General features: G+C 46.6%; 1 protein-coding gene across 1 annotated transcript in view; it reads right to left on the bottom strand.

Moving 5' to 3' along the window:
- The window catches only part of WIPI2 (WD repeat domain, phosphoinositide interacting 2), a 34,642-nt gene extending 19,535 nt beyond the window's left edge, over window positions 1–15,107 (bottom strand). The window contains exons 1-2 of the mRNA XM_030846628.2: window positions 14,850–15,107; window positions 8,183–8,265 (exon numbers count right to left, since the gene is read on the bottom strand). Coding sequence (XP_030702488.1) covers window positions 8,183–8,265; window positions 14,850–14,923 — 157 coding nt within the window. The 5' untranslated portion in view covers window positions 14,924–15,107. The remainder of the gene's footprint in view (window positions 1–8,182; window positions 8,266–14,849) is intronic.
- Between the last annotated feature and the right edge of the window lie 287 nt (window positions 15,108–15,394).

Genomic DNA, 15,394 nt, shown 5'->3' with positions numbered 1-15,394 from the left:
TCACAAAAGATACACAGAGGGCCAACAAAGACATCAATGTGTCCAACATCATTAGCCATCGGGGAATTTAAACTAAAACCACAAGGAGATATTATTAGACACACATCAGAACGCCCAAGATGAAAAAGCCCGATACCGCCAAATGCTGGTGAGAATGCAGAGCCACCAGACTGTCACAAGCACTGGTGGCAGCGCACAACGGACAGCCACTAGGAGGACCTGAGAGCTTCCTGTAAAACGTAACACAGGTTCCACTCCTATTTACCTAAGACAAATGAAAACATGTGTCCACAAAAAGATTTCTACAAGAATGTTCACAGCAGCTTTATTCGTAATAAATAATAGCTAAAAACTGGAAAAAGCCCAGACTCCCCTCAATAGGAGAATGAATATACAGTCAGCAGTATATCCATATATTGGACAACGGAGATGCAACAATATGGACAAACCTCAAAAACATGCCTCTGAGCAAAAGAAACCTTACTAAGAGGGCATATGCTGCATTTATATGATGCAGAACAGGCCAAACTAACTCCTTGCCTCTTGGCAGGTGGAAGGGAGCTGCGAGCGATGGGGGAAGCGGTATGAGGGAACTTTCTGGAGTGATGGTGAACCCTGATAGTTCAGGTTACACAGACATCTGTGCATTTGTCAGAACACAGAATGTTGACTTAAGATCTGTGCATTCCACTGCATGTAAATATTACCTCAAAAGGAAAAAATGAAAACAACGCTCGTAACTAATATTCATGGTATGGTATTTCAGGGAGTGTGTACTGATGTCTGCAAGGTACTCAGAAACGCAGACACAAAAAATAGGATGGATGGATAGATGGACGGATGGACGGAGAGATGGGTAAGTATGGTAAAGTGCTGACAGCAGACTAAATGCTGGGTACATGGGTACTGGCTGTAAAATACTTTCAACTTTTCTGGGTGTTTGAAAATGTCCATTAATAAAATGGTGGAAAAAGAAAAGGGATGTATCGTTCATTTGGTTAAACCAGGTGTAGAGAAAGTAAAGAAAATGGGTTTAGGGTGTTGCCATCCAACTATAAGTTTGAAATTTCTTTTTTTAAACTTTAATGAAAACAAGCAGAAGAGACTCCTTTTAGAATTTTAACAACAGGGGAAGTGTGGTGCGGAGGCAGCAAAGCTGTTTTTAGCTGCAAACATTCATAGAAGAGAACATTATAATGAATCTCCACAGACCTGCATCACCTGGATTTCACAAATGTTATCTTTCTACCATTCAGCTTCAGCTGTCTTTTTCTTTGCTGAAGTTTCAAAGAGAGGCTCATCATCTTGACATTTCACCCCTAAATACTTCAGTAACCCCTCTAAATAGATCAAGACATAGGAAAAATGTCTTTTCCAGCTCATGAGTGAAGTGGAAAATTTCTTACATCAAAATCAATTGCAAGTAGACGAGTATTTAACGTAAAACACAAACCCAAAGAACCAGAAGATGACGTGAGAGACTATTCATGCACCCCCGGAACAGGAGGAGCCTTCCTAGTACGCAGAACCCTTACGAGCAGAGACGGATGCATCTGAATACACAGGAAGTCAAGACGTCAGAATGGCAAGGAGACCACGAGCAAGGTTAGAGAGCAAACAACCCGGAAGAAATATGAGCAACCCACAGCCACTGGCTAATGTGCTTTAAGTCTGTAAGAGACAAATAATCCAACAGAAGGGCAGGCAAAGGGGGAAAAAAGCAAATCAAGAAAAGAACCGCAAATGACTACCAGCAATTCCACTCCTACAGTATCTATCTACTCAAAGAGAAATGAAAACACACGTCCACACGATCACACAAACGTGCACAGAAGCACTATTTACGACAGCCAAAAAGGGGAAACAACCCAAGTGTCCACTGACAACACATGGAATGTCCACACCCTGTAATACCAATGAGCAACAAAAAGAAAGGAAGTGCCCATCCATGCTCCAACACGGGTGAACCCTGAGAACACTCCAGGTGAAGGAAGCCGGTCACCTGTGACTCCATTTATCTGAAACGTCCAGAGCAGCGAATGGACAGTGGGAGAAAGGAGGTTAGTGGTGGCCAAGGGCTGAGTGGGTGGGGGTGGGATGCAGTCGCCCTGCTAATGGACTGAGGGGCTCTCAAATGTTTTAAAATTAGCTTAAGGTAGGCTGCACAACTCAGTAAATATACTGGAACCCACTGAATTGTACACTTTAAACAGCTGATTTTTACGGCGTCCAAATTACATCTCAAAAAAGCTATTAAAAAAAAATAACCCACTCAGGCAGACAACTGAATAAACTTGAATTCTGGCCACTACATTGAGATCTGCTGTATGAAGGACAGGGCAGCAGGGCCCTGAAACATCAAGCTGTGCTCCTATGAGCTCGTGAGTGATAGAGGGCCCTTCACCGGGATCCCCTCCACGACCACGCGGCCCTGGACCCGGGGGCACACACAGGCTTCCAGGGTTCTCTCAAACTGCCAGAATCATACACTAAACATTGGGTTTTCTCTGGGAAATACCTGCACCTTCCATCAGATGTCCAAAGGAGGCAGGAACCAGAAAACGGCGGAGGCTGCCTGCAGAAGGCAGGTGAACTGCCGGTCACCCCGGAGTCACCGCAGTTTTGTCATTACTTAAGTAAAAAACAACCAACGGGATTCACCTCAGAGACCCTTTAAGCCCTAGGAAGCAACGTGCTTAGGTCTTTTCAGGAATACACCTTCATAAAGCAACCTACTTTGACACGTTGCCAGTGGTTCCGGTTTGTTATTCTTCTGCTGCATCGTCTCCGGCTCTTTAACGTTGTTACGTTACACCTCGCTCCCCAGAGAACTTTTACAAACAAGCACCCACAGAACCCACAGACCCAGAGCGGTCAGTTTGCACTGAACTGAGGCACGCACAGCTCAGCCCTCCCATGAAATACCAGCGCACAGCAATCAGGCTGATAACTGAGGAGCAGGGTGCCCAAATGAAAAGACGCAGGGCGGTCGGCACGCAGGGCGACCACGAAGAAAGCCTGAGCGCAAACCCCAGTGGCCTCCAGTGTCTAAGGCCTTTGCTTCCACGGCCCTTCGATGTGGCCTTGGCCACAGTTTCTGCCACACTTTCTTCCTAGAGAGTGCCTATCCAAAATTTAAGAAACTACTTCATTTAGGAAAGAATGTTGTTGGGACTTCCCTGGTGGCGCAGTGGTTAAGAATCCGCCTGCCAATGCAGGGCACACGGGTTCCAGCCCCAGTCCGGGAAGATCCCACATGCAACTAAGCCCGTGCACCACAACTATAGCCTGCGCTCTAGAGCCCACGAGCCACAACTACCGAGCCTGTGTGCCACAACTACTGAAGCCCGCACGCCTAGAGCCCGTGTTGTGCAACAAGAGAGGTCACCGCAATGAGAAGCCCATGCACCACTGCGAAGAGCAGCCCCCGCTCGCTGCAACTAGAGAAAGCCCGCACGCAGCAACGAAGACCCAACACAGCCAAAAATAAAAAAAAAAGAATGTTGTTTTGCTTCTGCTGGTGCTGTTCAGAGCCGGCGATGATAAAACTTCCCGTGGTGGGAAGAGGGGAGGGACAAAGCCATGAACTAACACAGCACACTCCGCAACCAGGCGTGTCGGTGGATGCCTGGGGCTCCGAAGAGACGCACGTGTACAGTCCACCCGATCTTTCATTACAACAGGCTCAAGAAGAGAGGCTACTGGATTTCTCCCCTGGAAGATCCTTTAGTGTAAATCTCACTGAGGTGAATGTTCCAGCCAGTGCAAGGTCTGCCGAATCAGAACCTAGTCGGCCAGCCTGCTTATGCTGAGTTTCAGAACTAATGCTTTGTGAGGTATGATTTCCTAGCTCAGAAGCATAAAATGCAAAGACGACACACGATGTAGAATCTGAAAGGCCAACTTTTCCTTCTGAACTTCTGTGATATTTTACAAGTAATAAAACTACAACCTTTATTTATATTGCCTAACAGGGTAGGATTTTGTTTCAGGGAAGAGAGACCACATATTTGCACTTTACATACCTTCAAATAAACTTAAAAGGACACACAGAGAGGGAAAGAGAATGCAGGGCACACACGGGGCGAAGCACACATGGGAGCTCCTGCTACTTCCCTTAAGTTTGAAACTATAATACAGAGAGTTGGAAAACAAAAACCTTCCAGTGCTGCTGGGCAAAGGTTTTTTGTTTAAGTAAACGAAACAGAACAAATAGCTGTCCATCTTGCTTCTCCCAAGACCAGCTCTGGCTCATTCTTTCTGTACCGGCAGCGAAGACCTGACGTTACAAGGGACAGTCAGGAGGCACGAGGGGGCGAGCCCACTGAGCCGGGCTGAGCGTGGAGGCGTTAAGTTCTACTCTGCCAGAATCTCCATGTACGAAAATACCGGAAGGTGATCTTAACTCAGCAGCTAGCCTGTTTTCTAAGAGACGTTCTTCTATCTGCTTAACGATGTTCTAGGGGCAAGAGAATTTCGCAGCTTCAGTGTCACGTGCTCACCCTGAAAGAGCTCTCTGTCCATTCCCACCTATTTTAAGGGCTGAAGCTCACTAAGAACAACAAAGAAATCTATATACCACCTCAACATGCTGGTCAGTAAACACCCACTCTTTCATGATGCTATCAAGGCATCACATTGTGTCCCATCAAAAACTTCTGAAGGGCTTCCCTGGTGGCGCAGTGGTTGAGAGTCCGCCTGCCGATGCAGGGGACACGGGTTCGTGCCCCGGTCTGGGAGGATCCCACATGCCGCGGAGCGGCTGGGCCCGTGAGCCATGGCTGCTGGGCCTGCGCGTCCGGAGCCTGTGCTCCGCAACGGGAGAGGCCACAGCAGCGAGAGGCCTGCGTACCACAAAAAAAAAAAAAAAAAAAAAAAAAAACTTCTGAAAAATGAGGCACCAAAACCCACTTGATAAACTTCAAGGAAACAAATTAGTCACTGAACTGATTCAAACTGAGAAGGTGTCAAGACAAGGTTTTGGTATTCTGATACCCCATCTAAGCACTGGGTCTCCATTCTGTGGTTGTCAAACCAGTCGACCCTAATCGCGACAGCAACAATTTAACAGCACGATTCAGGCGCTCATGGGCATGTAGATTTAATAAATGTTTCAGTCATTCATAAAAGCCCGATGGAATCCTGTTTCCAGGGATCAGGCAACCCTTTGAAGGAATTCCCTACAGGAAACAATCCTACCAGTGATCAAGAGAAGGCTGCCAATCTGGGGATTCCAGAAGCGCCTCCTGAGATAAGCGAGCACAAGCACTCCAGTTCAGAGAGACTTTATCACCCCGATCACGCCTTCCAGCTACACACTAGGAGAAAGGCTTTTTCAGAAGATTTAGTAAGCACCAGGAGGCAAGTTTGAGGACAAAAAAGGAGTAAAACCTAAGGCAGGAGCCGTGAGTTAGGGACACTTACTGTAAGAATCCTGCTTCCAGCCATCTCCCCGTAAAGGGCCCGGGTGCTGGCCTTCAGGGGCACCAACAAACAGGGGGCTTGTTGGGGAATGTCAGACACCATCTGCTGATGGAGGTGAGGGACACCAGAGGGCGGACTTGGAGAGGGGAGGCCAAGGCCTGGAGGGAGTCTGGCGAGCCTCTGAGCCCCAGTGGGCCACAAGAACTCTGCAACTGCAAGTACTGGGCACAAAGAAAGGACGTTTCTCCTGGGTCCTCACCTTATGTTAATGCAGGAAGGGTGGGGGGCGGTATTTACATGTGTGTTCGCTCCACACTGTGTCCCCAGCCTAACATCCGACACAAATGTATTTCCTTGTTCTTTGTCTGCCTCCATTGAAACATAAGTGTCATGAGAGCAGAAACTTTGTCACCATTGTGTCTCCACAGCCAGAACAGGGCTGGCACATAGCAGGTCCTCAACGAACGTTTACGGAGTGAGTGGAACCAGAAATGAATATGAGATGTCTCTTCATATCAACTCGCTGAAACTTCCCCTTCTTAAGAGATATTAACAGGCAAAGGAGAATTCCAAAATGGAACACCAAACCACAGTGAAAGCAAAGTTGATAAGAGTGGAACATTCAGGAAGGAGATGCTGGCACCATTAATAAGGAGAAAACTCAATTCCCCCAAACTGCATGCTCACGTAGATAATTAAAATGATAAATATTAAATCTCTCCTTGAATCCATAACCCAGCGTGACTAATTACAATAATACTGACCTCCTCAATCCTCCGTAACAAGAATTCTTAATTAGATCACGCCACGGGCAGGCTTCAGGGCTACCATTATGTACAGAGAAAATACTTACAAACCACGCATACGACAAAGGACTAGTATCTAGAACATATAAAGAACTTTCAAAACTCAACATTAAAAAACTCCAAGTAATCCAATTAAAAAGTGGGCCAAAACATGAACAGACATTTCACTGAAGAGAATGGCAAACAAGCACATGAAAAACTGTTCAACATCATTAGCCATTAGGGAATTACAAAGTAAAACCGCGAGCTAGCGCTGCACGCAGCCATGAGAACGGCTAAAGGAAAAAACACTGGTAACACCAAATGCTGGCAAGGATTCTGAGGAACTGGCTCACTCACACATTACTGGTGGGGATGTAAAATGGTACAGCCACCCTGTAAAACAGTTCAGCACTTAAAAAAGACAAAGACAGGGCTTCCCTGGTGGTGCAGTGGTTAAGAGTCCACCTGCCGATGCAGGGGACATGGGTTCGTGCCCCGGTCCGGGAAGATCCCACATGCCGCGGAGCGGCTGGGCCCGTAAGCCATGGCTGCTGAGCCTGCGCGTCCAGAGCCTGTGCTCCGCAACGCGAGAGGCCACAACAGTGAGAGGCCTGCGTACTGCAAAAAAAAAAAAAAAAAAAAAAAAGACGAAGACAAAACACCACACATACAACCCAGCAATCACACTTAGACATTAATCCCAGAAGTGGAAAGTTACATCCACCCAAAACCCCATACACAGCAGCTATATTTTTAACAGCCCAAATCTAGAATCAGCCCAGATGTACTTTGCCGGGTGAGGGTCAAACAGCTGGGCTGCGTCCGCACGTGGAACCAGCTTTAGCAACAGAAAAGACGGCGCTACTGACACCCGGCAACTTGGGTGAACTTCCAGGGAAAGATGCTGAGCGAAAACAGCCAATCTCAAAAGGTTACATACTTCCATTTATGTAACATTTGCGAAAAGACAATATTCTGGTACCAGAGAGCAGATCAGTGGCTGCCAGGGATTAGGGACAGTGGGGTGGCAGTGGGGGAGGGGAGGCAGGTGTGGGTACAAGGGCAACAGGAAGGACCCTGCGGTGTCAGACGGCCCAGTGTCTTCATTGTGGTGGACACAGGAAGCTAGATGGGTGTTCGGACTGTACAGAACTTCACACACACAGGCTGGACTATATCCATGTAGCCTTCCCGGCTGTGATACTGTACTGCACTTCTGCGAAACGTTACCACTGGGGGAAACTAGGAGAAGGGTGCAGGGATCTGTACTGCTTCTTACAACTACAGCAATGAAAAAAAAAGATGTATGTGCAGAGAGTCAAAGCTTTCCATCCTATTCTCACTGGGGGAGGGTCTGTACCTACTACTTACTATTTATTCAGCAAGTACTCTCTCTCTCTCTCTCTCACATACACACACACACACACACACACACACACACGAAAAACAAAGAAACTGAGGTCCATGAAGCGATCTATGTAAAGTCACACTAGGTGACTTAGCAAGGTATCGAAGCTCATGGCCCTCCTGCAACCCCACAGGTATCTGACACACAGCCACTCAAACACCATAAAATGCCAAATGGAGAAAATAAATCACTCCTAGGGGGATGTAAACTTTTCAAATTCTGGAAGCCCTCTATGACAGAAATCTAAGTGGTTTAAATGGCATTTAAAAAGGGGAGAAATTATAGAATAATGCATTTAGTATGGTATCATGTATTGGAAATGGCAACCCATAAAGTATTTCTACATGTACATTTATAAGTATGCAAATGCACAGAAAAAGATCTGGGAGGACACATAATTGTTCAGTCATAGCCATCACCTCTCAGTAACACTAAGGTGAAAGAAGATTATTGGTCAAGGGGTATTTGGATTTTAACCATAATGTGTGAATTTAAGAATGCAACCTAATTCAAGTATAACTTGTCTATTTTAAGAAGGGGGAAAAATAAAGCAAACACTTACTGCATTCATAGATCTGTTCCAGTTTATCCACAGAAGAAAGGGAGAAAAATTTATAACCGGATTTACTACCAACAGCTAGAGACCTGCAAAAAAGCCAAATTCAGAAATAAGAGCTGATACGTGTAGGCAGATAACGCACAAACTAGCTCCACGTTACCAAACAGTCACCAGCATCTACCCATAATCAGCACAAATAAGGTCATGTAGTTTGTACCAGGCGAGTGGCGGCAGAGCAGAAAAGAGAGCGGCGTGGAAGACGCCACACCTCACAGCCAGGAAAAGGGGAATGTCAGTAAAATAAAGATAGACAACGTTCTTATTGAAAATCTATAAAACTTTAAAGATAAGTTTGACATACAAATAAAAGTAATCAGCCCTAAATTAATGATCCCCTCAAAACACAGTGCGGTTTCTCAGGTGATCTGATATACATGCCTGGTGTATGGGAGAGTCCAAGTTAGGATAACATTGTAAATATTAAACAAAGATATTTACAACTTTGGTGGATGATGGTGTCTTTCTGCACTGCAGTTAAGGCCATAACAAATGCAGCTCAGTCACTTACGTTAGGCTATGGCTCTGCAGTAGGATGGAAAGAGCTAACTCAGAGCCTGGAATGGCAAGACTACGTGACACAGTTGGCCTGTGTGTAAGATTCCATATTCATCACCCAACACTGCTGCTTTTGCTAAGAGGCTTGGAGGGAACCCTGAGCTCTCCAGATCCCTAGTGCAGGAGAGCTGTGCCGCTAAATGAAGTGTTTCCTCATAGAAGATTACCACTGTCCAGAACGTAACTGACCGAGAGGGGGAGTAAAAGGACAAGCAGGGCTTTCAGAAACAGAGAGGATAGAGAACAAAGCAAGAAGTGGTGGGATGTGAAGGATCAGATCCTGGGATCATTCTGGTATTTAATGTCTGGGAGAACAAGTGGAAACAGCAGGTAAACCAGAAGCCTAGAAATAATGAAGACTGACGTCTCGTATGACGAGTGTGTGTATGCCGAGATAGAAATCAGGGCTCGTTTAACGACCATTTCACCTATCAGAAACTCGAGCTTTCCAACCTCTTTCACACTTAGGCAGAGGAAATACATTCCAAGAACAGAGCTGCTGTAAGCACCACTAAACACTGAAATTGCAACTGGTTCATCCTGAAGTATAAACAGAAATGGAACTCCTACCAGTTTATATAACTTTTCTCTACAAAAATGCTTCACTGTATTGAATTAATCACATCAATGAGGTAACTAGGCATTGTTACCTGTACATTTTTTGAAAAGCAATAAGGGGCCAACAAAAACACAAGAATATCCAAGAAAGCTAAAAATAAAACAAAATCTCAATAATTCATAACTTCTGGAAAACTGATGTTCAGGAAAATGTTTTCCAGATAACTAAGGGCTGCTATTTTAAGCACCAAAACCTTATATCCCACCATTTCTGATTTAAATAAAAGTCGTCCTCATACAGTTTTCTGTATGGGACGGCAAGTCCTCACCATTTGACTGGACTCACATCATGAAACAACTTTACTATCATGACAAAGTGACCCTCTCAGGCCCTAACAAGGAGCTGAGGGTCTTGCGTGCCTGCATCGAGCAGCAGTCTGTTGGGCTGGGTAATAAAATGCCCTCTACCTTTTGTTTCGCTGACAGTTGTCACTGCTCCCCAAGCATCCTACTAGCATTAACAGCCCCTCCCTCTTTCAAATTTGTTGACTTGGAAACCAAGTCACCAAGCTCATTAGTTTCATATATAAAATAAGCTTAGAGAGGGCTTTTTCTACAGGTAAAATTAATGAGCTTGAATTAATTAATGAGGACCTGGATTTTGATACACTCAGGATTTTGGCTGTGCTCCAAATGGGCAGAATTTGTTAAAACTGATCAAATATTAGCTCTCTGATGTTCTTCCAGATATTCAGAAACTGATTTTGGATATTAAATACCTTTGCTAGAGTTTTAATCGCATGGCTTCCTACCTGCACACCCCAGTCAGTAGGAAATGTAAGCAAAAATACACCAAGTACTTTTTGATATGTACATGTGGTACAGAGTGAGCATATACTTTATCAATAAAGGCAGACATTTTTTTTTTCTTGCGGTACGCAGGCCTCTCACTGTTGTGGCCTCTCCCATCGCGGAGCACAGGCTCCGGACGCGCAGGCTCAGCGGCCACGGCTCATGGGCCCAGCCGCTCCGCGGCATGTGGGATCTTCCCGGACCGGGGCACGAACCCGTGTCCGCTGCATCGGGCAGGCGGACTCTCAACCACTGCGCCACCAGGGAAGCCAAGGCAGACATTTTTAAAGGATGATATGAAATACAAATAGGTTTGATATTTACATCTCGAATATCAATGGTCAGGTTCACACACCCCTCTTCGGAGATTCTGCTTTTAATAACATCTCATGATTTGCCTGACCATATGATACATTAATGGGAGAAGTACAGTAACATATAAGCATGAGATTCCCCTAATAAATAATCTCACTCCCCACTAAGTGTTTACAATGGTAAGGTTTGTTTTTTTTGTTTTTTAAGGTAAGAGATCTTTTATTGACAAAGGGAAAACCCAGCAATAACAAAAAAGAGCATATATTTACTTAATCCCCCACTTCACTACCATACCCCTGCCTTCAACTGTGCGTGGTGTCAAAACCCAGAGACCCTGCTGTACCCTCTGGAGACAAGGCCCAAGTCCTTCACCAGGCAGGAACAGTGACTGCTTCTGCAACACACTCTGGGCCAGCCTTCTCGATCTTCGCCACACGCAACTCCGCTCCACTGCAGAGCTCCTGAGACCGCCCATCCTGAGCCTTTGGGGGATTCCGTGGTTTCCAGTAGGTTGGTTCTCTGCTTTCCCCACTAGCAATGGAGGATCCACTTCCCTTTACCACTTGCTGGCTTCCAAAATTTTGTTGCTAGTGTCTCCTCGTTCTATGGGTTTAAGCTTTTTAAAGTACCTTTTTGATATTTCACTGACTGTGACATTTTATTAGGGTTCTGAGAAGGAGGGCCAAAATAAATGCTTGTGTTTAACCCACCATCTTTAACTGCAAGTCTCTGTCACTGAATTTAAACTTGACTGCTCAGTATTTAAAAGACAGTGATTTCCATTAAAAAACAAAAAAAAATTTTTAAGAAAACATTTTATAAATGTTAAAAACATTTTAAAAGAAAAAAAATCATTTTCTTAATTCCCTTTTTTTTACCCACTTACGCATGATCAGCCCATTAATGTTTTCCCTTTTCATCATCTTCGTCAGAGAGCCATACTCGAGGACAGGGTGAAGTGGAAACAGTGACACCCATAAAAAGGAAGCCACCTGAACTGCTGCTGAGACCTGGCCGGCCCCGGGGCCCTACTCAGCAAGCTCGTGGCCATCCCAGACCTCCACCTGGACATCCCTAAGGCCTTTCAAACTCAGTAATATCCAAAGCGGAGTTCATTTTTCTCCCTAAACTGAATCCCCCTCTGATCTTTCTCCCATAATGTGCTGTCACTGCTCGTCTAGAATCTAGGCTGGAGACTTGGGAGTCACCTTAACTTCTCCCTTAAGTGCAGCATGCACGTCCCACGGGTCACACGAAATCCTGATGGCTCACCAGTCTCCTTTCTACTGGCCACGGCCGCTGGACAATACCCTCCCCAGTGACTGCCCTGCTTCCTCAAAACACATCCTCCACACGGCAGGCAGAACCACCTAGAACTTTAAGGTGGAAGAATCCTTACTTCCAAGTCCCTCGATTTACTGATGAGGGAAAAGGAGAGAAGTGACCTTCCAGGACAGTTGCTGTAACCTTAGAAGAAACCTGGTTCAAGAAAGCAATCAATTCAGACCAATGCCTTACTACCTCTATGCCCATAACTTTTAGACACTAACAACATCAATGCTACAAACAGAAGACTTCGGAAGTCAAGTCCCTGTCCTTATTCTATTTCTTTTAGAAATGTAGTTTCTAAATGATGTAGACGTTGCCCAATCAATGACTTCCACAAGCTGCGTGGGGTCCCCTGCAAGTACTTAGCCCCTGATATTTCCGTTGAAGAGCCAAGTGATACCCTGCACTTCTATTAGTTTCTTAACTTCGATATCAAAGCACCAAAAATTCCTCAAGATAAGCCTTCCAAAGTGTTACTTTCAGAAACCAGGATTGGAACTAACCAGCCAAGAAGAAGACGACGATGGGGACCAGCTTTTCTTGATGCCTTTTTCCCAATTCTAGTTAAACAAACAAAAACAAATGGTAAAAACAAAACAAAAAAACCCCAAATAAAACGTTCACACTTTTAGAATAAGAATCACAGAAAAAAATATTACAGTATTTGAAACCATATTACCAGGAAAAACAGAAAGGACAGATATAGTTTGTTATGAAAGGAACACTGTTGTTCAAGCATTACTGTATAACGTAGAATACATATTCTATTAAGTGAAACGGCTTCCAGGTTTCCTCACTGAATACCGTGAATGTGAATCTAATATCCTTTGCTTTGTGAAAAACTGTGTTCCTCTATCAAAGTAAATGCTGGAGATGGACAAGGGAGGGAAAGGAGTGAACTGTCAAGCCTCTCCCCAGAACTTCTGTATTTCTTTCAGGTATAGATTTAAAACAAATTAGTCACTTTCATCAATAAACTTTTAGTATAATCCTAACTTACTATTCCTTACAATTTATGCTCACACTGTATCAAGGTCTCTTTAGCAAATCAAAATTATGACACACAAATCTTGTCTTAAGGGGCTTCCCTGGTGGTGCAGTGGTTGAGAGTCCGCCTGCCGATGCAGGGGACACGGGTTCGTGCCCCGGTCCGGGAGGATCCCACATGCCGCGGAGCGGCTGGGCCCATGAGCCATGTCCACTGGGCCTGCGCGTCCGGAGCCTGTGCTCCGCAACGGGAGAGGCCACAACAGTGAGAGGCCCGCGTACCGCAAAAAAAAAATCTTGTCTTAAACTAATAACTTCAGGACTCACGGAAGAGTGCGAAAGCACGATTTCCAAGTCCAAAAAGACCTTATTTCAGGCCAGAGTGACATTCTTCTCTTATATAGGGAAAGTGGTATTTGAATGCCATTTAAAATAAGAACAAAAGAGAATGTTTTCTCATATTTGATTTCCTTTCAATATAAATGATGAGCAATGAAAAACTTAAAGAATGGTAGAAAATGTTTTGGAAATTCTCTAATTTATACAAGACATAAAAATCCATAAAGCTACCATTCTTACTGGTCTCAAAATACTAAGGCCTTAAAAACGGAATCACAGTTGGTTTGAAATGTCCTCTTCCCCACTTGGATTGGTATAACATAGTCCATCTCAGTTACAACCTCCTGCAACAGGTGGTCCAAACTGTTTTTGTTGGATTGGCTTTTGGTCATACAGAACACTAGTATTCGGCAGTTTTCACCTTTAAAGATTGCTATGGGCTGCTTTCTACATTCACTGTCCTCCAGATCCTACTCTGTAGGTAGAAACAACAGCATGGTAGATTGGAAAGGACACTGGAAGACAATTCAGGAAAGCTGCCCCCACTCCACTGTCAAATGAGGGTAAGATCCAGGCTCTGCTCTGAACCTTCCTCAACTTCGGTTTCCTCTCCCTGTAGTTGGAGGAGGTGATCTGCTCCCTTCCAAGTCCCAACAGAGGCCCACTGTGGGGCTGTCTGCGCTACTTCCCCAACTTTGGAAGGTGCTACCGAGCGCCCACTGCACGCCACTGACTTGGGGGCTTGCCGTTCTACAACTGACTTTTAGTTTTTTAAAAGATGTCATGTTCTACTTTGCTGATTCCATTCAGCCAGGAACAACTCAACCGACTACTTTGGTACGAAGCCAATGACCCACTCCTCCTCCCCTCTTACATCACTTCCTCTTACTCACTTCCCAAGATGGCTTTCCTCCCTTCCAGTCCTACAACTTATCCTTCCTTCTCCAAAAACTTCATCTAGTAACTATCCTCACACGTCACTGGAGACAGCCTCCGAAGAATCGGCTTCAAACCCATATGGGCTGGGACAAACAAGGGCTGGCATCACGGGCCTCGCTTCCCCTGTAAGGATGGCCCATGCCCCGAAGCACCAAGACCTCTGGGGGGGGGAGGGGTTCTCTGTCACATCCCCCTTGGCTCAGTTTCTCCCCAGGTCAGAGACCACGTTTACTGCTAAGTTTGTTTCTTGCTCGAGGAGGACATCAAAGTTACCTGTCAAAAAGAACAGCGAGACGGGAAGAAAAGGAAATCAAAGGGACCCTAAGATGATGAAGAGATGAGGAGAAGGGGCTGAAGAGGGGAAAAACTGGAGCAAGAGAGCTGAGGTACAAGAGGGAGGCGGGTTATAAGGGAGAAACCCACCCCCACCGCTCCAGAGGCGGCCGAGACAAGTCAGGCCACAAAGTTCTACCCCGACTTTGTGAGAAGTGAGGTCCGAAAAGACAAAGCCTTCCCGTGCTGGGTAAAATACGTCCCCTACCTCCATCGCTTTCCCGGCTCAGAGATCGCAGCTCCAGGGCAGAGCCTGGAGGGTCCCCAGAGAGGGCGCCCCTCCCTCCCAGCACGCGCCGGGCCCGCCCCGAGGATGCCTCTGCCCTCCCCGGCCCCAGGCCCCCAGGCTCCGGCCCCCGCCCCGCGGCCCCCGGCTCCGACCCCGGCCCACGCCCGTCCTTACGTGACGTCTTGGTTGAAGTTGGCGAAGAGTAGCTGGCTGGCGCCAGCCTCGCCACTCTGACTCGCCAGGTTCATGGTGGGCGCGCGGCGGGTGGGCCCGGCCCGGAGCTCGCGCGCGGAAGGGCAGGTCGGGGTGAGCTCAGGGTCGGCGCCGAGCCCCGCTCGCCGCCACTCGCCGCGCGGACATCAACAGCCGCCTCATCCCGACCCCGCTCTTGTTTATGCTCCAGAGCCGGGCCGCCAGGCGCGCCTGCGCGGCCCCGCCTCCTCGGCGCACGGCCTCCCACGGCGCAGGCGTACTGCGGAGGTCCGCCCCTTCACCTCCGGCCTGGCCCCAGGTTCCGGTCGAACACGCGCGCGCGTGGGGACGCGCGGGGGGGCGATGGGCTGGCCTTGCGGGCGGGTCACGGGCCGCGCATGCGCGTTGTAAAGAGTAGGCGTTCCGTGTCCCCCGCCCCCATCTTTTTATTAATATTAAAAGGGCCTGCCGCGTGCTAGTCATTGTGCCAGATACGTGCGTTCTTATTTGGTGCTTATAGCAATGCT

Source organism: Globicephala melas, chromosome 15, assembly GCF_963455315.2.
Source record: "Globicephala melas chromosome 15, mGloMel1.2, whole genome shotgun sequence".
In the NCBI taxonomy this organism is placed as follows: domain Eukaryota; kingdom Metazoa; phylum Chordata; class Mammalia; order Artiodactyla; family Delphinidae; genus Globicephala; species Globicephala melas.
This window is presented reverse-complemented; position numbering and strand designations above follow the sequence as displayed.